Source organism: Lissotriton helveticus, chromosome 3_1 (genome assembly GCF_964261635.1).
Source record: "Lissotriton helveticus chromosome 3_1, aLisHel1.1, whole genome shotgun sequence".
Taxonomy (NCBI): domain Eukaryota; kingdom Metazoa; phylum Chordata; class Amphibia; order Caudata; family Salamandridae; genus Lissotriton; species Lissotriton helveticus.
Genome location: NC_136061.1, coordinates 1397172838 through 1397200643, shown reverse-complemented (window position 1 = coordinate 1397200643; position 27806 = coordinate 1397172838). Strand labels below are relative to the sequence as shown.

At 46.0% G+C, this 27806-nt stretch overlaps 1 protein-coding gene across 2 annotated transcripts in view; it reads left to right on the top strand.

The window, feature by feature from the left end:
* Positions 1 to 27806, top strand: part of MYLK (myosin light chain kinase) — a 1918108-nt gene that overhangs the window by 865643 nt on the left and 1024659 nt on the right. For both annotated transcript variants that reach the window (XM_078682035.1, XM_078682036.1), the window contains one exon: positions 10795 to 10843. In XM_078682035.1, coding sequence (XP_078538161.1) covers positions 10795 to 10843 — 49 coding nt within the window. The remainder of the gene's footprint in view (positions 1 to 10794; positions 10844 to 27806) is intronic.

Sequence of the window (27806 nt, the reverse complement as noted above, 5' to 3'; positions counted from 1 at the left end):
GAAACCCACAGCAGACCCCACCGACCTCAAGAACTACCGTCCCATCTCGCTCCTCCCGTTCCCGGCCAAAGTCATCGAGAAGACCGTCAACAAACAGCTGGCCGCCTTCCTCGAGACGAATGGATCCCTCGACCCCTCACAGTCTGGCTTCCGAGCGAACCACAGCACCGAGACCGCCCTCATCGCGGCCACCGATGACATACGAACTCTGATGGACAACGGAGAAACAGCGGCCCTCATCCTCCTGGACCTCTCCGCGGCTTTCGACACTGTCTGCCACCGCACCCTAGTACAGCGCCTTGGCAACATCGGAATCCAGGACAAGGCACTGAAATGGATCACCTCCTTCCTCGACGGAAGAACACAGAGAGTCCGCCTACCACCGTACAAGTCAGAGGCCACCGAAGTCATCTGCGGCGTCCCTCAAGGATCCTCGTTGAGTCCCACCCTCTTCAACGTCTACATGAGCCCCCTCGCGGCCATCGCACGCCAACACAACATCATCATCATCTCCTACGCTGACGATACCCAGCTGATCCTCTCCCTCACCAACGACCCCGCCACCGCCAGAGCCAACCTGCACGAAGGGATGAGAGAGGTAGCCGAATGGATGACGACCAGCCGCCTGAAACTGAACTCGGACAAGACGGAGGTCCTCATCCTGGGCTCCTCGCCCTCCGCCTGGGACGACTCCTGGTGGCCCCCCGCCCTGGGCACCGCACCCAAACCGACGGACCACGCACGTAACCTGGGCTTCATCCTGGACTCCTCCCTCTCCATGACCAGACAAGTAAACGCCGTCTCCTCGTCTTGCTTCAACATCCTGCGCATGCTACGTAAGATCTTCCGGTGGATCCCCACCGAGACGAGGAAGACGGTCACCCAGGCCCTCGTCACCAGCCGACTAGACTACGGCAACGCCCTTTACGCCGGAACCACCGCCAAGCTCCAGAAGAGACTCCAGCAGATCCAGAACGCCTCGGCCAGACTCATCCTCGACATCCCCCGACGCAGCCACATCTCCGGACACCTGAGAGATCTGCACTGGCTCCCGGTCAACAAGAGAATCACCTTCCGTCTCCTCACCCACGCGCACAAAGCCCTACACGACCAAGGCCCGAGCTACCTCAACAACCGGATCAACTTCTACACTCCCAAGCGCCTCCTCAGATCAACCAGCCACGCCCTCGCCGCCGTCCCCCGCATCCGAAGAGCGACTACAGGGGGAAGGTCCTTCTCCTACCTGGCCGCCAAGACCTGGAACTCACTCCCGACCGACCTGCGCCGGACCCAGGACCACCTCTCCTTCAGGAAGAAGCTCAAGACCTGGCTGTTCGAGCAGTGACGGCACCCCCCCCCCCAACCCAGCGCCTTGAGACCCTACGGGTGAGTAGTGCGCTCTATAAATGACCTGATTGATTGATTGATTGATTGAAGGTTATCAGAGCAAGACTCTGCAGAACAGAGCTGGCACCATCAGTGGGCCTCCTGAAAGGGTGGGGCCCTGGGCCAAAGCCCACTTTGCCCATGCCTTAAAACGTCGGACACTACCACAAAAGACAGTAAGGTATTTTCTACTTTAGCGTCTGCTATACCTTTGGGGATCCACTGGACTCTGTGCACAATATACTTCACTTTGGTATAGTATATACAGAGATAGGTTACTACATTCATCTTCTAAGCTTAACCTTGCACTGTTGAAACTGGGTTAGGTGAGAAGGGATAAAGCCACATTTTTGCGGAGTGAACTTTCTGTTGGAAGGGAATGCAATCTGTTGGAAGGGAATGCAATCAGCAGAAGTATAAATCCAGATATGATGTTAAGAATGTTTGGCAAAGGGCTGTTGGTCATAAAGTGTTGGTGAGAAAAACAAGTCCTTTCTTAATCAGTGAGGTTACGACGAATGTGGTGGTTCTTTATTCCGGTGATGTGTGGAACATGTCCAGACTTCTGAAACATTGTGATGCACACACTTCTACAAAGTCTGGCATTGGGCTTGCTAATTGTTTGGATTCACACTGCGTGGGTTGTCAGATTCACACTGCGTGGGTTGTCAGATTAAGGTTGCACGGAGTGATGTAGAAGTTCTAGCCTGAATAGGCCCAAAAGAGAGTTTAGAAGGAAACATATTTAGCGTGAGTATCATTTGTAAAGAGTGCTCGGATTTAAAAACAGTGTGAAGTTGTGAATCTTTAGCATTTATAATAATAATAATAATACGTTTGTTATTTATTTGGGGTTTTATGCGTTATTGGTTGCATTTTGTGTTAATCAAGTAATTATTCTTTTAAATTGTATCCTACTGCAATTTGTTATATTTATTTTATTACCTTGTTTTGTTATGAGGGGAAGATGTGTTATAGTCACATATGTATGTGGTTCCGCTGTCGGGTGGAATCCTGGGGGTGTGATGGTGGAACTTTATTGGGTGAAACGTTCAGGTTGTCATGGAATTCTGAATGGTTGGGCAGATGATGCAAGAGACGGTTGAAGGAGGCTGGGTTGCTGGTGGTCCGATAGCCTAGACCTAAAATAAATGTCTTGAATCCACTTGCCTGAGTCCTGGCTTCAGTAAAGGACGAAACTGCAGGTTCGCCTTAAAAGCACTCTGCTTGTCTGCCATATCAAACATTGAAAATAAAATTAAAATAATTACTTTTAAGCATGGCTCTATATTGTAGACAAAAGAAGCTGATGTTCTTACTCTGCCTAGTGTTGATGCTTTATTATTGATGATCATTTCTGCCGGTCTCTTTGTTGCTATGTCTGGCCTGCAGCGCAACATTTTTCCACCAGGGTTCAGTCTAAGCCTGTCGAATGATATTAAGAGCTTTGACGTAAAACAGTTTCGTATCCTTTACATGGAACACTAAGAGCAACAACAACACGTGTTCTTTAATTAAAGAATACGTGTAAAAATATAATATATTTGTACTTCGCTAAAAATTCATATTCCTCACAATTTTAACGTCAGGGAAATAAATCTTAGCAAACGAAGAAATGGTTAACCAATAGATATTAAATATAGTGATGCATTGCCTCCGCCACTGAGCCCAGCAACTATATTGGTCATCAGAAATGGGATTTATTATTTTTACAAAGTACAAAAAATATTTTGTCCCTCATTCATAAGGAGTCTGCCACCCACCGAACCTCCACGCAGGCTTTCAGATGCCGTAGGAAGCATTGTGGGGATTGTAGAAGGACTTGTGATCAGGGCACAATCCCTTAAAAAGAAGTGAGGGGACTAACCAAGTTAGGCAGTATGCAAGTGACGACATGGTATGTCACGTCACAACATGTGACATCGCACCTGGCATCAAAGGAAGTGGCATCATAGCCCATGACCTCACAGGAAGTAATCTCACAAGAAGTGCCTTCATATCTCAAGACCTCACACACATGTTTAGCAGGACTATCATGAGCCCATTTGAGCGCAATAAAATGTTTTATAAATGAGATTTTGCGTCCGGGTTGTGCCAAAAAAGTGACTCCACTCCAAAGCAAAATCTGTTTTTTCAACGTACAAATAAATTGTTTTAAACCCTGCAACAAATAAATTGGCAACGTGCAGAAACGTGGCACTAAATCTGTTCTGCTTAATTGGCTGCAAAGTCAGCATTTTACAAAATCTTATGGGGTTAAGTCACCTGCTGCTAAGAACTTTGTGTACCAACTAACTCTCAGGGAATAATAATAATGGTGAGATAACTCTGGAGGTTAACGTATTTGCCAGAGAGAGCTGTGTTTTGTCTAGCCCTAGTTTTAAATTAAAGTAACAGTGTTAATATGTCTCATGCAAAGCACATCACGCAAAAGACCGATTTATATTTCATGTGAATGGGTAAGTGGGTTACTGTTTTTAACACACAGGTCTGTTTGTTACTTGCAGTACATACATTTTAATTCTTCTAATATAGCCCAGTGAGTGAAGACGGACAAGTGACCCCTACACCTTGAACCACTCACTGCCATATGTAACACATCCTATACATTGATTTTAACTTAAACTTAAACTTTAACTTAAAATGTACTTGCATGTTTCACTATACTAATTCAACACTATTCCTCTATGGGTCCCGGAGTAGTATGCTACCCGCCGAAAAAACGCTTTGACGCCTCGTCAGGGGTAGTAAGCGCTATATAAATGCAATTACAATTACAATTTAAACATATATGATTTTTTGTCATTACATAATTTGTATGTGTGATGTAAAGCGGTCTGGCACCCTGCATTGGGATGAGCAGCGCTAAGAAAAAAACAAAATAATGGTATTTAAACTGTTATTTGTGCAAATAGAGGGACAGACCAACTCATCTGACATCCTTTCTGTTCGTGCATATCTCTTACACACAGGGATCGAAGAAAATTAAAAGATTGCCCTTTTTTTACTACCTGTGAAGGGATGAGCTGTGTGCCTTTGTTTTCCCTGCATTGCATTTAGGTGTGAGGCTCCCATTGTTCCCATCCAAGATACTCCAACAAAGAGAGGCCTGATAGTCCCTTATTATTTGCTTTGCCTTTTTATGGGCCCAGCTGGAATCTCATAAGCTCCCTCCTCGCCTGCAGGTTTGTGCTGGGAAAGAAAGCAGACAATGTGCAGGCGCTGCTGAATGTGTCTGGATGTCTGAAAATTATACCGGGACGGGTTAAGCATAATTTTATGGGACCTAACTTCTTGGCAGGGTGAATAGAGTGGGTAGACGGCGTCTAACCCATGTACCCTCCACATGAGCCCTGCTTGTGCTCTGGGGTAGCGATGTCTGGCAGCCTACGTTGCCTGTAGTCTTTCGCACAGTGGCGGCTCCGTTATGGCAAAGGAATGTCACCCCCCTGCCTGCAGATGCAAATGAAAAATAAAATGACTATCATATTATTTTTCGTCTTGTAGCCGAGTCTTTGTGGTTTAAGGCCACAGCACTGGTGCAGGGGGAGGAGGAATTGTGGACACTGCTGTCAGTGGGCATGACAGTTTGGCCGGCTATCTTAGGATGGCCAAACCATCATGCACACGGACATCTACCCAACCCAGCTGTGGTGCTGGGTTGAGAGACCAGCAGGCTTCCAACTCCTGATGAAGCGCAAAATTAGCTTGCCCTGCCCAATCCCGACACTGCTCTCATGGGTATGGATTGGTTGTAGTGGAGTCTGGGAGTTCAGCCTGTGCCCAGTGGAGCCGAAGGGTGGCGAGCAGAGCGGTGAGCAGAAGACCAGCAGCTTTTTATTGTTTGTTTTGTTACAGGCCCCCCCGCACTGCCCCACCACATTTTGCTGACACCAGCCACTACTGCTTACGCATAAGACCAAATTTCAGCCCATAGAGCATGTCAGTTACCTGATTTGCGATCACAGTTTCCCTAGCCTATTTCCCGTAAGGACATCTAGCTCCTTTTGTTTGGGAAATCTGGGGTTTGTTCATCCTCTTGGGCTGTACATTGTCTTCTGGATGTGGAATCAGGCTCCATTTTTCCTAGAGGGCAATGGAGCTGTCGGATCCCTGGAAATTTGGTATGTGAATGTACGCTCGTCTCTTCAAAGCGTGGTAACAAATGTATGATTTACCATTTTCTCATTGCTGATACGAATCATAGCTGCCATTATTTTTGTTCTTTTTCTCTCCCTCATTAGCCAGGACTTTTGAATTTTACTCCAATTATAAACACAATGTACTTAAAGATAGGGGCTTTCTGACAGCCCTCTTCCATAATTGGTTTGTTTTTGTGGCAGCTCTAATTTTTCTTAAACCCATTACAACACACACCATGACATTATATAGCAGGTCTTCTCAGGAGTGGTGGTGCCCTTATCCAGAAGACCACACAGCACACTGTTATCAGAATACTAGGACTGCACCCCAAGCTGCTCATGCCCCTTTTATTTGTACCCTCCAGCCACCACTGGCCATTGGGTTGCATGCATCAATTGGACTCCTACGTTATGCCGGGAGGCTCACTACACAAAGTCAGTTCCCGACAGGCTCCTCAGACAGCCTGGTGACACGTTCAAAATGTTAGTCTTTGGCTGCGAGGTTAGGGCACCACCAACAGCTGTCCCTAACCCACTTGGGAGCACCCCGCCAGCATCTCCACTGGAAAGCCATGGGTGATATTTGCAGGAGCCATAATTGCCTGGGTGTTTATCGGCATTGGCTTATTCGTTGGCAGTGATGCGCATCATCTTGTTAAGGGCACACATGAACATTGGCCTGAGGCCTCTGGGTTGAGAATTGTTTGGTACCTGATCCCTAGACTCTCCAGAAAATCTCTGAACTCAGCCCCTTGGAATGGGGGTTCATTATCTGTGTGCACTTCTTCAGGGACACCAAATGGTGTGAAGACCTTCTCCAGGCAGAGACCTGACTTTGCTCAATGCCATGCACTCTATCACTGCAACCACTGGATATTTTGAATATCTGTCAGTTATCAGCTAGGATAGGCATCCGTCGGTGATACTTCCAAATTCTAAACTGACTCTGGTCCACGGTGCTATGCAGGAATCTTCTGTGCTCACAGGAGACTGCACTATCATTCAACTGCTCAGTTGACATGCCAGCAACATGCCACTTTGCCAAATGTGGCAAAAAGCCCTGGGAACAAAATTTTCCTTGGTAAGCAAGCTTTTTTTCTTTGAAATTTCTTGATCACCTTCATGTGCCAAACCTACTATCCTCTGGTAGATGGCCCAGGTATCAAGATGCAGTGGCCTCTCAGCCATTTGGTGATATACTCAACTCGTCCCTCACCCTCCACAGTTAGGATAGACTGCCCTTGTCCGTGGCTGTCCATTGGTCAGTGTCCTGTCGGAACGTTTTCTAGGCTACACTCGGATGGTAGCAACTACCTACTTGAGTCAGTCATCCTCCTGCATGGCTTGGCAGATCTCTCTCAGGGCAGTTAATATTGGACACACAATGGACCTCTGATCTGCTTCAGCTTCCATCAATTGACTGCTGTCTTGTACACTCCCTGGGAGACAGGACACATATTTGTGTGTGATCTGTGCCCCCAGGCAGTTAAGTGCCAGTGAACCAATACTGTTGCAGCTGAACAGCTCATCTTTCAATGCATGGCGATGAGTTGAGGTGCAGTACCACCAGACAGAGTGTCCAGACGATTGTGAACTGTGACCACCTTGAATTCCCTGCCACGTAGGTCTAGATTTAAATGATTTGACGGCCAAGTTGTCCCTTTCGATCTGAGCATATCTGGCCACAGTAGCTGTGAGGTCTCTGCTCTGAAACTCTAGAGGAGCTCATGCACCTGTCTCTTGTTCTTGAATGACTACTGCCCCTAGGCCAATGGGGCTGGCATCAACGATTAGTTCTGTTGCCTTCTCAGGATCAAAGTAGTCCATTGTGATCTTGGTCAACAGGCTTGTTTAATGTTCTGTTCTTGAATACTGTCTGTTCCTTGGGGCCCAGGTCAATTTGACCACCCTCTTTGCCAGAGCCCTGTTCAGCTCTAAGATAGTAGCTAGGTTTGGTAGGAAGCATCCGTAGTAGTTGGCCATCCTCAGTAAATTACAAACTTCTGTTGTGTTGCAGGGTGCAGGGGCATTCTTGGTGGTTTTTGACTGTCGCCCAGCAGTGCTCCAGCCAAATTGCCACCAGGTGCTGGCCTACCAGTGGTCAATACGATCAAATGCTGGACATACTCTTGTAAGTTGAGCCCCCTGCGGTGCCAGAGGTAGAGAATATGCCTCAGGATTCACCCTGTGTACTGTTGGGTGGCAGTATGGTCCTTTTGCCCTGATGAAGCTGCCGAAACTTGTTGGCCATTCTTCAGTTTAGAGTCTGAGCATGTCAGTTGTTTTTATCCATGCATCGAATGCCTATACATAAAAAAAGTTTTAATGGTCTTTCAGATACATTTTTAACATCGTTTTTGGCTCATTTGTGACTTTGAGATTAAGGAGTGAGCTCTTTATTTTTTGTATTTGTTTTTTTCCCCAGGGGGTGGTTGCGGGGGGGGCTGACACATTGCTGCAAGAAGCTTTTTATAAGCTATTATAATCAATGTCCACCAAGATTGTCCACTAAGATACACATCTAGGAAGGATGGCTTTTCCTGCATGCATAACAAGATGCTAGATAGGAGAATAGGTGCTGATGAATACAGTTTAAGCCAGTTGGTAGCACAGTCCGACAGGTTTCTGATAGTTGCTTCCTTCAGGCACTTCCTATTTTTACACATATTGTTATCCACTTGTGACACCACACCTCACTGTTATTCCTGAACCACCTCGAGATTGAACAATCCCAAATTGACGGGCACAGGTCCTTATTGAGGAAGCATTCAAAGGACCGTATTTTAAATATTTCTCACTATACTTGGAGAGTGGGGTTCTTTTGGTTTTGAATTGATTTTGGGCGGAGGGCCCCACATTGGGCTCTAATCTACCCTTGTAGCACCTCCGGCTTTGGGGATGACTATCAGTGTTGTCAGAGGGATATAATGAAAGAAAGACAAAAATATAGATTATTAATGGTGTCAGAGGGAAATGGTGAGAAGAAACACAAAAGAGATAATCTAGAGTCATCATCAGCGGCGGCTGGCACAGATCGGAGAAAGGGGTGTGGGGAGAATGTGGGGGAGAAGTGGGTATATAAAAATAAAATAAAAACTTACCTTTTCATCGCTTCCTCGCCACGTCTCTCCTCCGTAGTTGTCCCTCACTCGGCTGCAGGAAGCACACCCACGTTCCCAGTCAGTGAATCACAACGCTGCCTTAGCAGCATTGTGATTGGTCTGAACGCCTGGTTTCGGCTCTCAAATGCGGACTGGAGACCTAGGCATGTTCTCCACATAGACTGCGATGCAGCCTGCATGGAGAATGTCCGAAGTGTGCAAGACTGTTTTGGGCGGCCTGACAGGGCCGGCCAACCAGTCATTGTGCACTTAAAAGTGTGTTGCCTACCACTCTTCTCCTGCCCCCTCACGCATAGCTGCATAAGTAGGAGAAAATGAAATGATAACGCAAGTTATTATTATTTTATTTTTCCTTTGTTTCACTGCAAAAAAGCAGTGCGGTGATGATCCTCCACCTTAGCAGAGGAGCTGCCACTGGGCATCATTATCAGTGGTGCCATGGAGAAAAAAACACGAGAAGAAATACAAGAGGACTAATTCTTGAGAAATGATTAGCAGTGAGAAAAAAACATAGAGGAGAGAGTCAGGAGGCTTGATTATCAATGGTGCTAGAGAGAGACAGTGAGAAGAAACACAAGGAAAGATACTGGAGTCCTAGTAAACAGTAGTGTTGGAGAGAGATAGAGGAAACACAAGAAGAGAGATTCTGGAGGGACATTTGGACACTGGAGAATCTGACTGCTAGACAACAATGTGAAATCCTCAACATGGAATGGGCAGCAACCCGGCATAGTAGCTACTTCCTTTATTGTTCTACAATGAGGGAAGCAATTTGCATTCATTTTGTGACTTTTGGCATCAGTTATTGTCCACCTACTCCTCCTCCTCTCCCTTTTGCTGCATATCTAATTGAAGGCAATTTTAAATTCATTCTGGCAAGATTCATTAAAGCTATTGCCATGCATAGTGCCTTCTTAGATGTGCTAGGAGAGCTGATGGAGAATTGGTCACAATAGATAACATGTTTTAAGAAGAATTTTAAGGAGATGAAGTCTGGTTAGAAAAAAATGGAATTATTTATTGCCTGGGCATGGAGGGAAGGAGGTTATTTGACCATATGACTCCCACAGGAAACAGCAGAGGAATTAGATTAGTGGAACATTTTCATTAAATCATTAAAGTCAAACTTATAAAGTAGTCACTTGTTTTGAAGTATAATGCCAAAGGTGTCAAACGGAAAATAAGAAACAGGCCTCTTTCAGCTGGATATGAAGTCAAAGTAATTCTTTAGGTAAGGTGCAAGGATGGTGTTTTCAAGACAATAAATGCATTCAATTGGTTGTCTCCCTCGGTCATTGCCAAAAAGAAAAGTGGCAAAATCAGGGTATGCAATGACCTACATCAACATGTGTGTTGGCATAAAGGCTCAAAGAGGTACTCTGCATTCATCACTCCATTGGGGTATACCAATTTTGTAGGATCACATTTGGGTACAGTTCTCCCTTGGAAGTTTTCCAATGTAGATTGCAGATGCTCGGAGCAAGGGTATTCCAAGATGATGTTTTGCTTCCTAGAGAAACTATAACTGAATATTTTGCAATCTTGAAGCAGGTGTTGCTTAAGATACAAGAGAGGGGTTTAAAGATGCAAAAAGAAAAATGCACGTTTATCTGGCGAAGATAAAAAATTTAGAGACTGTTATAGGGGAAATCAGTTTCTAGCCACAACTGTCCATGGTTTTAGCCATCTCCAATACACCTTCTCCTAGCAAAAACGATCATTTGACATTCTTCCTAGAAACATGTATATTCCAATCCAAATTAATACACAACTGTACTGAAACTAATGAACTTATGATAAACCTAGTCAAAACAAATATTATGTTCTCTTTGGATGAAAAATGCGAGCTATGTATGACTGTTAGCGAATGAGTTGTTTTCGCAACAAGTCCTGTTTACTGTACCCAGGTTCCATGTGTCCCGCATGAAAGAATGCTTATTCACATATTTAGGCTCGAACCTTTGGAAATCCCTTTCAGACTTTCTGAGGGACTGTGCGTCTTTTCTTGCCTTTCGTAAGGGCCTTAAAGACTGCACTCTTTTTAACCAATTACATTTTAGGGTTTTAGGGTTTTTAGAATATGGAGGTGGAAAACAAACAATATTCCTACATTATTCATACACTGTTTATTATCTTTTTTACAGATACTGGTGTGAAGAAATATGGCTTACCTTCCAGCACTAAACTCCTTGGGTAAGGCTCGAAAAACTTTTCACTGCTGAGCATGTACTGAATGTATTACTATTTTCTTACCTGGGTTTCACAAAGTGATGGTTTAAATGCATCTCCATTACTGGCAGCACATTGGGAGCCATTAAATCACAGGTAGGTGTTGCCACATTAACAAGGGAGTCGCTACATATGAGGACATTATTTCTCAGATAAGCAGAAGTAAGTATTTAAATGTATTTTTATAAATGTTCATAATTATTACCATTGTGTGTATGTGTGTATATATATGTGTGTGTGTGTGTGTGTGTATATATATATATATATATATATATATTCACATATAGATATTTACATATATACATATTTAAACATGTATGTATATATCAATCTATATGTGTGTATATAGTATACAGTGGCATTCGTCTTGATGTAGTTATAGCTAACATTTCATTTCATTTCATAACACCTAGTTACCATAGGAAATTGATTATTTGATTCACTAATAACATTGCCACTGTTTAACAAATCTTCACAAAGCTTTACAAAAACAATTCATCCATCTCAGCTTCCTCCTGAAAGAGTACAGGGTGAATTGTCAAGCGGGGACCAAGAAATGGGTGCAGTCCCAAAGCGCAAATTACCCACAGAATGACTGAACAGAATTACACCAAATTAGGCAGCTAGATCTTTCCCCTAAAATCATACTTTTATGATTTGGTATAATTCTGTCCAGTAGTTAATGAGAAATTAAGGTTCAGAATTTATAGATAACTAAACTATTGGTGTCCATACATGCTCTTATTGTCAAATTTAAAGGGGACTGGTCAAGAACAGTATAGTGTGGCAGCCATTACAGGACTCCGTGACATGGTCCCTGTGTCCTCCTATATACATTTAAAAGATATGTATGGGGCAAGGGTGAACACACCCTGATCCCAAAGGGTCAGCCCTATATGAATGGCTGATCACAACATGGTGTGGCAGCCATAATAGGACTCTGGGAAATGGTCCACATTGAAATGCACAGTCGTGAACAGCATGTTTTGAGGGGCACAAAAAGGAGGATTACTAATGTTAGAAACTGTGGTGTATTCCAAGGTGATTTTACTCTGTGTAAAATGCTGGTCCTTTGCTGGGATTTGATGAACCATGTTAGAGAGAAAACATGTTTATCTCATGATTTTCTTATCAAGTTTATGGAAGCTGCTAAAATGAGAGCATATTTTCTGTAAATTCCCACTATCTTCCTAATCCATGTGAGAATAAAGTCGAACATACTAAGTAATACATGTACTTGCAACAGAAGCCTGTCAGCTGGTCCTGCAGTGCTCATTACAGTCTTCCACAGTGTTCTAATTAATCAATAACTAGAGCATTACCATTCTTGACAAAAGTGTGGCACACCTGAAGCCATCCTGATTGAATCAATGCTGTAAAACCTAAAATATTTCCTTTGGAAATAAAACAAATGAGAGGGTTCATCTTGTCATAGAAATTATGGTTAGTATTGTATAAAACAAAATGAGGACTCCTTTTCTATGAGTTCTCAAATATCTTCCTCATCCATTTCAGTAAAACATTATGACATGCAGACTGAAATATGTACTTTCAGCACCGATTGCAGCCTGCCAGTTACCTCTCTGATGATCAACTGCAGCATTACTATAGTGTTCTAATGCATGTATACCAATAGTCCCAGTTCAGGCTGGAGACTCTAAATTTTTGAAGCCAAAAATGTGGGTATTTTATCAGTGTCCCACCTGAAATTCCCTCTACTTCAATAGATGTCAATTGGGAAAACACATTCTCCTGATTGTTTCTGAAAATCTCCCACTTTCCTCTTCCAAAATGTTGTATGTATGCTAATGGGAAACTGAAAAGCGGATTTTCTGAATTTATGACAAAAGTGTGGCATTCCAGAATGCCATCTTCGTTGAATCAAAGATGTGACACTGAAAGCACTTCCTACAGAGGATACCGCAGGAAATGAGGGAGCTTGAAAACAAAAAAGTCTCCCAAGATGGCCACAGAGAACAAAGAGCCCAAGTGTAGCCTAAATAGCACCCCAATGACAGGAGTGTGTAAAACATTTACATAATTCCTGCAAGGAAAAATCAGGTGATCAATTGGCTAAAAAGCATAAAAATAGCAACTCGTTTAGAGGCCCTATTTCGCTATTTGAGAGCTCAGAAAATGTGTTCTCGTTTTAGCTTTTTGGAGCTCTAACGATTGGTGTGCCCACGGGGCGGCAATGTGACTAGGCTGGGATGCTGTGCATGGTGGGGGAGTGGGCCCATGCAATAAAGAGGTGGCACACTGGTGGTCGTCTGAAGTAGAACCGCCTAAGCGGGGCTCTGCCTGTTTATTTTTTAACTCGAGTCTCGTGACCCTCGGAATTTGAGGCCTGGGGACTTGGAATAGCACCCTTCGGCTTGCAATATTACTTCAGGCAAAAACCGAACACTTGATTCAAACACAAAGTAATGTCAATTAGCCATTCGGGCTAAAGGATACTGGCGGCCTTGGATGGTGGCAGCTTGGGCCTCACCTCTCCTATCACCAGTCCATCATATAGTCTTGAAACTTCTGGGATGGAGTGGGGTTCTTTCGTAGATTGTACCGGTGCAGGCAGCGTGTTGTCCTTCCTATACTGGGGTAGGCTCTTGAGTGCCTACTTCTGCCATAAACTGGTGTGGCCTGCGTTGTTTATTCAGCATCCAGCATGGGGCACTGGGACCTCTGGACGAAGGACGGGAGGGTTGGCCTCCTCTTAGGGCCATCAGGGTTTCCAGACTAGTGCTCATATGCTGGGTGAAAGTTACTGTGTCTTGGTAGCCCCTCAGAACCTCCATGGTACCATTTGAAGCAGGAAACATTCTGGTTGACTGTCTCTCAACTTCTTGACATGGACACCATTGTCCCCTGGATCCTCATAACTTGCCATGTGTGACAATCAAACAGGAGTCTGAACTTGCTCCCATTCGGGCCTATCTCTCACCAGTACCCAGGCCCCTACACAGATGCTTGGGGTCTTAGCTCATCTGCGCTAGGACACACATTGGTTCTGTTCTTGTCGTCTGGAGTGTGCTTGACTGCTTGGAACTGGGTTTTTTTCCCCCTTTGGATGCTGTGGGACCATTTGTCCAAAACAGAGCATACTAGATGCAACCTTGTGGTGGTATGAGGGGTCAGGCAATAGACTCTCTGGAATGCGTAACCGGGCTTTTCGACACACTGCTGCTCTGCCTATGCTAGACGTATTGGTTTGGTGATAGACCTCATGAATCTCTCAACCTCTATGTTAGCTTGAGGCCAATCGGAGGGTGATCTTGCATTTCTAGCGTGATCTTGCGGTGCTTGGTCCTTTGAGACAGAAGACAGCTGGTGAGGTCCTGACCATTAAAAGGGGCCCATTACCAGTGCGGAGTTCCCTTACGTGGCCATGATTTTATCCTGTTTTGTCATAGTTTCTTCCGCTGAAGTGGTTTTAACAATCTCCACCTCAAAGGATTTGGAGAAATCATCTATGATTAACAAATCACTGCCGTCTGGGAGACTGACAAATCTACACTTGCATGGTGCCACAAATCCTCTGCAACCTGTTTGGTGATGATGGATGGATGTCCTTCCGGTGGCTTGGCATAGGTCGCATTGTCTCACTGTCTCTTCAACTTGGTTGTTCAAACTGGGAAACCTTGCTTTGCTGTGCTGCCTTTTATTTCATTTTGAATCCTTGGTGGGACCGTGGGTAAAAGGTCCACCATCCGTTGGATTAGGCTGGTCAGTACGACGAGCTGGGGCCCTCTCAGAAAACACCCATCCATTGTGACAGTGAGCTCATCTTGTATATTATGCAGGGAGATTAACATACTCCGGGCTTCCGCCATCTTCTGGGATAGTTCTGTGGTGATGGCAGTTCACTTTCCTGACTGGGTCGCTGCTATGGCCTGTTGGATTCAGTCACCCATTTTGATGGCCTCTGTTGTGGGTTAAGGATACAGGTATTGGACGTGACCGCTCCACGACCATCCTTACATATTCCTTTGAATCAGCAGCTTCCTGTTATTCCTGAGGTGTAGGTGGTCGTGCATCTTGTGACAGGTAGTCTCCGGGGTTGTAGTTACTGGTCCTATACTCCACTGTGAAGTGGTATTCTTGTAGCTGGAGTAACCATTTCTCGATTTGTGGCAAAGGCTTTGGCACACTGGTGGTCGTCTGAAGTAGAACCGCCTAAGCGGGGCTCTGCCTGTTTATTTTTTAACTCGAGTCTCGTGACCCTCGGAATTTGAGGCCTGGGGACTTGGAATAGCACCCTTCGGCTTGCAATATTACTTCAGGCAAAAACCGAACACTTGATTCAAACACAAAGTAATGTCAATTAGCCATTCGGGCTAAAGGATACTGGCGGCCTTGGATGGTGGCAGCTTGGGCCTCACCTCTCCTATCACCAGTCCATCATATAGTCTTGAAACTTCTGGGATGGAGTGGGGTTCTTTCGTAGATTGTACCGGTGCAGGCAGCGTGTTGTCCTTCCTATACTGGGGTAGGCTCTTGAGTGCCTACTTCTGCCATAAACTGGTGTGGCCTGCGTTGTTTATTCAGCATCCAGCATGGGGCACTGGGACCTCTGGACGAAGGACGGGAGGGTTGGCCTCCTCTTAGGGCCATCAGGGTTTCCAGACTAGTGCTCATATGCTGGGTGAAAGTTACTGTGTCTTGGTAGCCCCTCAGAACCTCCATGGTACCATTTGAAGCAGGAAACATTCTGGTTGACTGTCTCTCAACTTCTTGACATGGACACCATTGTCCCCTGGATCCTCATAACTTGCCATGTGTGACAATCAAACAGGAGTCTGAACTTGCTCCCATTCGGGCCTATCTCTCACCAGTACCCAGGCCCCTACACAGATGCTTGGGGTCTTAGCTCATCTGCGCTAGGACACACATTGGTTCTGTTCTTGTCGTCTGGAGTGTGCTTGACTGCTTGGAACTGGTTTTTTTTCCCCCTTTGGATGCTGTGGGACCATTTGTCCAAAACAGAGCATACTAGATGCAACCTTGTGGTGGTATGAGGGGTCAGGCAATTGACTCTCTGGAATGCGTAACCGGGCTTTTCGACACACTGCTGCTCTGCCTATGCTAGACGTATTGGTTTGGTGATAGACCTCATGAATCTCTCAACCTCTATGTTAGCTTGAGGCCAATCGGAGGGTGATCTTGCATTTCTAGCGTGATCTTGCGGTGCTTGGTCCTTTGAGACAGAAGACAGCTGGTGAGGTCCTGACCATTAAAAGGGGCCCATTACCAGTGCGGAGTTCCCTTACGTGGCCATGATTTTATCCTGTTTTGTCATAGTTTCTTCCGCTGAAGTGGTTTTAACAATCTCCACCTCAAAGGATTTGGAGAAATCATCTATGATTAACAAATCACTGCCGTCTGGGAGACTGACAAATCTACACTTGCATGGTGCCACAAATCCTCTGCAACCTGTTTGGTGATGATGGATGGATGCCCTTCCGGTGGCTTGGCATAGGTCGCATTGTCTCACTGTCTCTTCAACTTGGTTGTTCAAACTGGGAAACCTTGCTTTGCTGTGCTGCCTTTTATTTCATTTTGAATACTTGGTGGGACCGTGGGTAAAAGGTCCACCATCCGTTGGATTAGGCTGGTCAGTACGACGAGCTGGGGCCCTCTCAGAAAACACCCATCCATTGTGACAGTGAGCTCATCTTGTATATTATGCAGGGAGATTAACATACTCCGGGCTTCCGCCATCTTCTGGGATAGTTCTGTGGTGATGGCAGTTCACTTTCCTGACTGGGTCGCTGCTATGGCCTGTTGGATTCAGTCACCCATTTTGATGGCCTCTGTTGTGGGTTAAGGATACAGGTATTGGACGTGACCGCTCCACGACCATCCTTACATATTCCTTTGAATCAGCAGCTTCCTGTTATTCCTGAGGTGTAGGTGGTCGTGCATCTTGTGACAGGTAGTCTCCGGGGTTGTAGTTACTGGTCCTATACTCCACTGTGAAGTGGTATTCTTGTAGCTGGAGTAACCATTTCTCGATTTGTGGCAAAGGCTTTGACACAGATCCCTTACACAGAGGGATCAGTGGTTTGTGATCAGTGCTGACTGTGAACGGGTAGCCATATGGTGTAAATGTGGAAATGCCAACACCTCGAATGAATCGCAATGGCCTCTTTTTTGATGTGGGAATACCACTGCTCAGTAAGGGTCAGACTCTGCTTGCATATGCGATGGGGGTCCTCGCCTCGCATTGTTGTTTCTGAGACAAAACTGCCCCCAGGCCAGTAGGGTGGCCTCTATTGCCATCTCAGTGTCTTTGTTTGGATCAAAATAGGTGTGTGAGGTGTTCTCTGACAGGGCCGGCTTGGTGTTCTGAAAAGATTACCCTTGCTCAGTGTCTCAATGCCAGAGGGGTCGATGCCTTTGTGAGGTCCTGCAGCAGTCCGGTGAGGTTCCGAATTAAACTCCCGCAATAGGTGACCATGCCCAGAATACCTCCGGCACTAGTGATGGTGGTTGGTGCTGCTGTGGACTGAATGTCGTGGACTTTGGCTGGGTCAGGGGGGACTCCTTTGGCGGAGAAGTGGTAGCCCAAGAAACATATCTCTTCCTTGAGGAACTCCTATTTTTCCTTGTACAGGGAGAGTCCACCGTCTTGGAGGCGTTTGACCACCACCCTTATGGAAGGTGTTCTTCAATTGTGGGTGTGGTTAAGAATGTTATCACTGGCTTTTAAAACTCCCTGAAGACCAGCCAGCACTCCCCTGATAATGTCTTGAAACACTTTGGCAGCACTGGAGATGCTGAAATTGAAGCACTTGTATCACCTCAAACCAAGGTGAGGAGAGGATGTGGCCTAACCGCTACAGCAGTCGACCTTGAAGCTGCAGAACCGGGTACAAGTCTTGAAAGGGACGCTCAACATCCTGTGATCCTGGGCAAATCACTTAATCTTCCCATGCCTAGCAAAAATGAATGTGTTCACCTGTAATGCAACTGGTATTCCTGTAAAGCACTCTGATAACTTTGGGTCTAATTTGAGCTATATGAAACTCCCCTCCAGCCACCCCATGCCCCCCAAAAAAGGTGGGTGGAGAATGTTGTTACGTGTCAGGACTCATGAGCTAGGAGAATCCCGGCATAGGTCCCTCCACACTCTCAATCATGTCAATCGACTTTAGGTTCTGTAATTCCACCTCTACTTTTTGGCAAAGGGGAAACACCACCCGGCGCAGGACGATGGGCTGTACCGACTGATTGATGTGCAGGTAGACTACTCAGTCTTTTAAGCAATCAATGCCTTGAAAGATGTGTTCAAACTCACTGAGAAGAGAGACCACCGTGCTTGCATGGATCCCACAAGCAAACTGGACTAGCCACAGGCGTTCAGCCATGTGCATTGAGCATATCCGATCCATCTCTGGTGACGAATGAAATTGCCTTTGTGGACTTGTCTCAGTGTCGGATTGTAATGCTGAAGACACTGGCAAGAGTGAGGCAAGTAGTGATGCCAAAAGCATACACTTTGGCAGTGCTGGAGTGAAGTGCTGGCAGAGTGCATCTACTAGTGTAGTGCTAGGGGCAGTATGTTAATCAGCACCGTGTGTCCACGAGGGACATGAATTGCTGTCTTTCTAATGTGACCTTGCAGCAGGGGGTGCATGGTTGGCATGACTCTGGGTCAGTTTGACAATGAGAACAGTCCCTTATGAGGCATTGTCATCCATGTCATCATCTGTCAATACAGACATAATTTCTACGGGGTTGGTTGTTTTCTTCTTGGCTCTTTTCGGCAGGTGTGTTGAGCTGCAAACCTTGGTGAAATGGTTCATCTTCCCACACACGGAGCATTTCTTCCCTTTCGCCTGACAGTCTCCTGAGTGTGGGGCTGCACTACCACACCATTTGCATGGCCTGTTGGTCTGAGGCGTCTTTGGGCGGTCACGTTTACTGCAAAGCAACATGGCCCCAGCAACCTGGTTGATTGGTTTTATCTTGATGGAGTGCTAAAGGATTATCTTTGTGGGCTGCTGGGACTTTGACAGCTTTTTCATCTGGCCCAAAGTGAGGATGTCCGCCATAGTCATGCGGGGGGCTTGGAGTATCTGTTCTCATAGCTTGGCAGAAGAGCAACCCCATATGAACTGGGCCTGGATCTCATCTTGCTCATCTTGTAGGGTGCAAGTGCTAGCAAGCGCCTGGTGCATGGCATAGAATTCATCTATGGATTCCTCTGGAATTTGGTGGGCTTAGCAAAGGAGAAAACACTTATAATACAGGTTGGCTAGAGATTTGAAGTGGGCTGTCAAGGCGGCTTTGAGCATGGGATAGGTATAGGGCGGGTCAACTTTGCCTACAATCTTGGACACGTTATGTATGGTAGCACCTCCAGATGGAGGAGCATAGGCCGGCACCTATCTGCTTCCAGCCCCACTGCTGTGAAGTACGTTTCAAGGTGATTGATCTAGGTTGTGCACACTGCAGCTTCATATGAGGGGGCTTCGGATATGACGAAAGGTTCAATGGTCAGTATGGATGCTACAGGTGCAGCATCTTGGCGTTCGTGGGCAAAAGGTGTAGTGTAGTTCCTATATTCCCAATAAGCTTTGCACATTGGAATAATATACCCTGCAGCTTAGACGTAGGACTTAAGTCGACTAGGTCTCTGACGAATATATTAGACTTAATTGTGAGTGCCAGCTAGCTCAGAGGTCACTAGAAACTTTCTCGAATAAACAAGAAGGGATTAGTCTCTGACAACCATATAACATGACAACTTTGTTTCCCCAGAATGAAACGTATCTCTAGAGTCGCGGAAACAATAGACGGCTATTTCACTCAGTCAGAGGTGCATGCTTTGTTTCACCAGAGTTGCTTAGAAATAGAGAGACGGGCGTTTTCAATAAAAGTATTTATTGAACAGTCTTATTTCTTAAGCATAAGAAATGCACTGCTACTATTGAAATGCTAGTTAAGAAGTACACTGCATATAATACGAATAGTATTTTAAAATAGTACTGTAAAAGCATTTTATGGTTTCTGAGCCATATACATAAAATACATAAAATGCATAAAATACATACAATTATATAAGAGTGGCTAAAAGTACTCAACTGGTGCTTCTAACATACGCCTACCCCGGTGTACCTAACCTGAGCCTAGTACGAGGGAGGAAGTAAGTGAGGAGTAGTTTAAGTTTTAGTATTTGTCTGCCAAGAATCTGTTCAAGAATTCTCTAGGGATCTAATCGGCTCCGTACCTTGGTTTTAGAATGATAGAGGTCTTGTATCTCTCTCTCGGGACTCGATCTCCCAGCAACCCGCAAGGGTAGCCTGGAAACACCAGAGCTGGATTTCTCTGCAAGAGAAAAGACAGCGTCTTTTCAGATCGTCAGTTGGAGGGTCGGCTTCCTTCTGCAGTTGCAGCAGCAGGGCGTCGGGCAAGTAGTTAGTCGATCTGCTCCAAACCACTGTGTGTTTGACTAGGCAAATGTAGGCATATTTATACCCCTGAAGGTGCCCAGTCTGACGTAAGATTGGACATATCGTCACTAGTGCCTCAGTTCCTTGAAAACTCCCGGATTTCTTGGATAAATCAGTACTCAAGCAGGGGGAGGTTCCTGACTGCTGAAGGCTGGTTTTACCACGACATCAATGTGGATTCTCGGAGTTTAGTGGAAGTAGCCATGCCGTATTAGGGCTGCACAGGCTATAACTAAATAAGGCAATGATTCTTTATGCCTATATAAGGACTGGGTGATTTATACCTATATATAGGCAAGAATCAGGAAAAATTACACTACGGTCCTAGATTCAAAAAAGGCTGGTGGGAAACTAATCTCTAGGAGGGTGCACGTACTTGAGGCAGGTGATGGGAGTAGGTCTTGCCTCGTGATGACCAGGAGGTTACTGTAGGAGAGATTTGTCCATGGGCCACTGGTGAACATGGTTACGGAAGGCGAAAAGGCCAGACCTGTGATGACCCTTGTGGCCTCATACCAAGAACAGCGCTTTGCCTAGAGGTAAGCTTCACCTCTAGAATTGTCTGCCCCTTTGGTCGGCGTGGAGGTAGAGGAACAGTATAATACACAGACGGGGAGCATAGCATGTACCCTCTAAGCGGTGGTGCCAAAAATTATGCTCAGCGCGCACAAGTTGCAGAATGCATGGCAAGCGGACCGTACAGTAGAGGATGCCAACATCAAGTAAGCCGTCAGGAGCCAGGAGGCGTGGGAGGGCAGAGCGGTGCAACATGTGCATCAGAGGGTTCGTTCTGGCTGGATCAGGCGTGGAGCCGAGAGGGTGACATGATCCGGCACTGCGGGCCAGTGATGCGAGGGTGCAACTGGGCCATTTTTATTTTTTACTTGGTTTGCGTGACCCTTGGAACAAACAAATGAACCTGAGGCTGGAGGTGCTTGGAACCATTCTCTTAAGCCTGCAATACTACAACCATAATTTCTATGAGGAAAATACCCTTCTCCATTTTGTTCACTTCTAAAGGAAATGCTTTAAGTTTTGTAGTTTTGATTCCATCAAGGGGACTTCTGGTTTGCCACACTTTTATAATAAATACAGAATGTTAGTGTTCTCATTGTCCATTAGAGCACTAAGTGGAGGGAGGGGGCAAGGCCACAGACTCAGACAATTGAGAACAGAGGAGAGGAATTAGGGGCAGCAGCCCAAAGTTTACCACGCTGGGCAGGTATGGGATGTAGTGGCAGCACAACAGGCCACACAGGGCAGGCGGGAGGGGCAGGGGCAGAATAACAGACCAAGGAGGACAGTGAGGAGGAAGGCTAGGCAGCAAGCCATCCATGCAGGACAGGGGAGACAGACTGCGATATGAAGGGCAGGAGAAATGGTGTATGGACACACACTCGGACAATGGGCTGCACTAGGGAAGTGGTAAGGACAGTAAGCTGACCGTGCAGGGCATGCCCCAAGGGTAGTGGCAGCACAATGGACCACGGAGAGCAATATTGAGGGGACATGGGGATTGCAAACTGGCAACAGAAGGCAGGGGGAATGAGGCAAGGGGAGCAAGTTGACCATGAAGGAGAGGAGAAGTAGCAGCACAACAACAGACCATGGTGGGCAAGAGTGAGGGTGCAGGGGCCCTCACGTGCACAACAGAAGGAAGGTGGGAGGAGGTGAGGATCAGGGGTAGAAAGTTTACCACACAGGGCAGGTGAGAGCGGTAGTAACAGCACAACAGATTATGCATGACCAGCCGGACGCTTAATGGTAGCTCAATCGACAATGGTGGGGAAGAAGAAGCGAGTAGGTGCATGTACAAAGGACCATGCAGAGTAGAAGGGAGGGGGAAGTGGCTGGACCCAGACAATAGAAGGTGGGGGAAGGGGAAAGAGGCAGCTCAAGAGACCATGGAGGGATGGCTGGATGGGCAGTGGCAGCACAATGGACCAATAAGGGGAGAAGGAAGGGGCTGCACAATGAATCCGGGAACATTTTTTATTTAGACCCAAAGTAACTGCATAAAACAATACTCAATATAAATACAGTTTAACACTTAAAAGTGACAATGCAGTGTACAATCTTTCACATGATTTAAATAGATCAGTTACAACACCTCATGGTTAATATTAAAACTAGATACTTCATATTCCTTAAAACACACCTGCGCTGCTAACAAAAATCATCCAGATACCTCATACGTAACAGAAATTCGGCCACTTTCCTGCATGCTAGAATATAATATTTCAGTGGAATTGTCTTTAAAGATAGTTTTTGTGCAAACAGTAACCTCTGGCAATTTAGTAAGATTTGTAAACAATTGCATTTTATGTTTAGCTCACATATACACTTCCTATTTGCATCTACTACAGCGGTCTTCACAGTGCAACTCGCATAACAAGGGTTGTATCCAATTCTAAACTTTAGCACCTCTTGTATGAGGGCGAGGTTTGGTAACGCATCAAAATATGGAATTCCCTCCCCATTTTGCCAAGAGTGTTGCAGGAACTGAGTAGATACCTTCCAACTTAAATACCTCATATAATGCTCTCTAGCATAACTTTTTGTTAGCATGTGGAGTTCCTCCTTGGTAATGTCTGATTTTAGGTTTTGGTTTCCTATATTTGTTAATCTCCTACATAATCTCCTAAAGAATTTCTAACCTTCCTTGCCCAATTTATCTCACTTTCTAAGATCTCATTTTTACAGCGGTTAGACATTTTTTGGCTTCCTCTGGTTTCCAAATGTAGCCAAAATCTTACTACCTACATATGCCAACTCCACCCATTGCTGCTGTTTCCATTCTCATACCCTTGGCCATTGTTGAACAAGGTAATAATAGTAATCTTTTTAGCCATTTTCCTTCTTCATAATCCCAATCAAGATTAACTCTTAGGTTTACCAATTCCTCTCCATATTGCAATTCTGTGCAAATCATCGCGAGATAGGCTGGTCTCTTAAGCCTACTTACTGAGGATAATGCTCTTGCTTTTAAAGGTTCAATAGACTTCATTCCACTGTAGTTTCTCCCCAAACCACATTCCTATGTATTTATATTTGTGAACTTCTATTTTTGTATCTCCTAGATCCCACTTATAAATTACATTTCCTTTCCCGATAGCCAAAACATTGGTTTCGTCCAAATTTACTATCAGTGTCTTCTTGCTGCAATAAATATAAAACACCTCTAATTTCCTTTGTAAGACTATTTTGGCCATGACTAGATCGTCTGCACATAAAAGGCATGAGACATGCGGCCTGTTCATTATTGGGCTTAACCACTAAGAAGGGGGACCCCGGATAGCGAATAATAGGCAGGTGAAGCAGGGGAGAGAACTAGACTAATACTAAGGAGATCAACCTGCCTGTATAGGAGATGTATATAGTGCCCTTATAGGGTCACCAAATAATAGACAAAACTGGACTAATATAAGAGCATTTTTCATAGAAAATCCAAGAACACAATTTTAGCAAAATGTCTATATATTTATTTTAATCATTAACAATTCATTTTGTTTATCAAAATTCACAGGTGGAAAAAACAGATGTGAAATACATATCACACATATAACGATAAAATAGGTCCCACACAGACATACTCATGAACAACACTCATTCAAGGTTCCAAAGATGTATACACACTCATACATCACTCTAACAATCATACATCTCCATGAGATTAAGCACACAATCAGGGTTCCTATACATCCAAATGATGTAGGTATCGAAGGCTCTCGTGTATCCTTCCAATAATGGATACTAGTTAGATCCAAATACACGAGGTCAATTCAGCGCCATTGGGCGTTTCGGTGTCTGACCCAGTGTGGGCTACACCTTCATCAGGGCGGCACAGATATATAGGGTGTGGGACACACAAGAAACAATCTCAATATAAATAATCCACTCAAGAATAGAGACACACAAAGTTGAGTCCAGCTCAACAAGGGGTATCTAAAGATAACTATAGAGAACGAGCTCCAGGGGACTCATTAAATGTCAGATTGTAGAGAGAAACAAACGAATAAGGAGATCACAGAATCCAAGGATCAATAGGTTTTTCAAGGAATCTTCGGGTCATCATAAATTCAAAATACGCTCAAAGCGCGCAACAAGGGTTCCTCAGGTGGCAAACGGGGCAGTAGGCTCCCGAATCCCATTCCTATGGCTCCGTTTGCTTTCTCCCTGCCGGGCCCTTCTGCTTTACATTGTGCTGGTACTAGCCAAAACACCAAAAGCAACATTGTAATTACAACACTAATAACACTAACCTCCTTCAACCTGCCCCTTAACATTGCAAAGCAAACCTGCGGTGGGTGAGAGGGCAGGAGGCAAAACATCCCCTATTTTGGATGGTCAGTGCCCCTTATGCCCTCGAGAGGCAGCCGTCCCGGAATCTGCTTCTTTTTTTATATGTATCTCATTTCCCCAAAAATATTCCTGAAATCAGAAGAAAATCTTGTCCCCCTTCATTTGCCAGTACGTCAGAGTTCCTATAACACAAGTTGAAAGGCAATACATTGAGCCACTCTTCCCCTCTGAGAGTTCCAAGAGTAATAGGGAAATAATAAAGAGTAAAAGATGCACATTCACTTATCTCCTCCCTCCTTATAGTAATGACTTTAGTACCGCCCACGGTGCTGAGCTGACCCAGAAACCACCCCTTGTACATCTCCTGGCCAGGCGTGGCCAGAGGCTATATAATAAAGGGACTAAGACCGCACGTGGTCTTTAGCCCGTAGCCTATCCATGCGGGTGTGTCGCAGTCACTGCGGCATGACTTCAAGTACATCCATACACACAGGGCTCATCACACTGTTGACGAAGTTGGGCCTCTTTGACCCTACCGATTACGCCCTGCTGAACCGCTTTGACCGTCATGATCGGCCCTGAACACCACCAGCCTCACCTGCTCCTGATGACCGGCATGTGGTTCCTGGCCAGGATTGGGTTGTGAAAAGTGCACTTTGTTTCATTGTGACATTTTCTTGTCTCAATCTTCAGCGTTCCTGCCCACTGGGCCATCCATCCCAATGATATTGGCGTAGTTCTTGATACGCAGGACACTCTTCAATTCACTGATGCCGTGCCAGCTCCGCCTGTCTAGGGTGAGTCACCAGCCGCGTGGCTAGATCCACCCCTGTAATGTCATAGGCCCTGCATGCGGCCCTGCCTGCTGCTGACTGAGTGATCCAGAGCGGCCCCTCCCTCCTCCTGGCCTCCTTAAGCTCGGCCGAGCGTTTCATCCACTCCAGCCCCAAGGGATGTGACTGCCCCGTGCTACAGTCCCGCTACTTGCTGGGCCAAGGGCCTTTTTATGGGATACCTACCAACAAGTATTGGCAGCTACAGGAAATTGCACTGGCACGACTCCACTCTGTGTATGTCAACAAGCACTGGTCAATACAAGGTCTTCCTTCTCCTCCTGTTGAGTTGGGCCATCCACCTTTAGATTTTCTCTCCAGCTCACTCCTCACATGCGCTCACAGGACCCCACAGCCATGACCAACGATGCCAACAATGCAGCGCCTCTGCAAGGCCCGCCTCCTGCCCAGGCTGTACCTCAACATGTGCTAGTTAGCGCTCTACCGCCCTTCAGCGAGATTGCTTCATTGCCGTGCTTCACTGGGTGACCTGGATCAGAAGGCTGGACAACAACTTTGTTGCAACTCATGAGACCATTGGTGTCTTCAAGACATCCCTCCTGCTCCACTGCGCGGGGGAGGAAGTCTACAAGCTGTATGGGCTCCTGCTTAACACGGGAGCTGCAACCACCTACGACGCAGTGGTTAGAGCGCTCAATGTGCATTTCGACCTGCAACTTAACCCGGACTGTGACTGCTTCAAGCTCTGCCTAGCCTGCCAACGTGAAGGGAAGTCTATGGACACATTCTACAGGCTCCTGCTGGAACTACCCAGTATATGTACAGCGGACGACCAACCTAAGGAAGTAAGAGCACAAATTGTGTAAAGCTGCAGGAACAAAACATTAAGGGGCCTCATCCTACAGCAGCCCGATATCACCCTGGATGACATCCTCTTCCTGGCCCGCCCCATGACCATTCTACCGCCAGGACCACGGAAATGGACTTAGCCATCATGTAGCAGCCAGAAAGGAGCACATCTGTGAAGATAGAATGCACCAACACAGTTCACACACAGGGCAAGGTGGACAAGGCCAGGCAATAAACCCCTCCTCCGTCTGGGTCTCGCTGTGAGTATTGTGGGCAAGAAGAACACCCCCTCGAGGAATACCCAGTGCAAGGACGGATATGCTTGAAGGTGTGACACCCTAAACCACTTTGCCACTGCATGCAGAGGTGGCCCTAGAGGCAGGGTTGCACAAGGGATGCGAATACCATCGAAATCGGCAAGGCAACTGTCCCTGGAAAACCCAGAGTCCCAGGGCACCTCCAAGATATCATTTCATCACTGACACAGATTAGAAGACTCATTTCCAGATGACAACGAGGAAGCATACCTCATCTTGTTCACAAATGATCTCAAACGGAACTGACAACCACAACCCACATGCATAGTTGAGATCACAGGATCCAGCATCAAGGCTCTCATTGACCCTGGGGCTTCTGTAAACCTAATAGGGATCCAGCAGTACTGGCGCCTCCAGCCACGCCCACCTCTGTCTCCGACAAACTCCAAAATCTTTACATACAGAAGCCAGACACCTCTACCCCTAAAAGGGGAGATGAGCATGCAAATAAAAGCAGTGGCCACGAGGTCACGACCACCTTCTATGTTATTGACAAGGATGCAGACACCCTTGTCAGAAGCCATACCGCAAAGGACCTGGGTCTTGTGGTCTTCGCACTCACCGTGAAGGACTTCCAGGCAAAGGACATCCTAAGTCAATTCCCGGATCTGTTCACAGGACTTGGGTGCCTGAAAGTTCCTCCAATAAAACTACACATCGGCAAGTCCATCAAGCCAATAGCCCTCTGGCACTGGCATGTACTGTTTCACTTAAGACCACTTGTGGAGCAAGAACTCAACAAACTCGAAAATCAATGAGTCATAAAAAAGGTTTCTGATCTGACGCGGTGGGTGTCCTCCAGGGTGATCACTGAGAAGCCGAAGCAACCAGGCAAGGTATGACTATGCCTAGACATGCGCCTCACCAATCAAATGCGACAGGCACATAATGCAAATTATGAATTACATCATTGCAGATCTAAATGGCTCAAGGTGGTTCTTCAAGCTGGGCCTCAATTCCGGTTAGCACCAACTGATGATGGTGGAGGAGAGTCGCTATATCACTACGTTCTCGACGCACCTTAGGCTATGCCGGTACAAGTGGCTGATCTTTGGAATTTCCTCAGCAGCGGAGGTGTTCCAAGATGAGATCTTGGAGACCCTGTACAGCTTACAAGGTGCCATGAATGTAAGTGACAACATCCTGATCCACTCAATGACCACTGAAGAACATCACTGGCACCTCCGAGTGGTGTTGAAATGGCTATCCG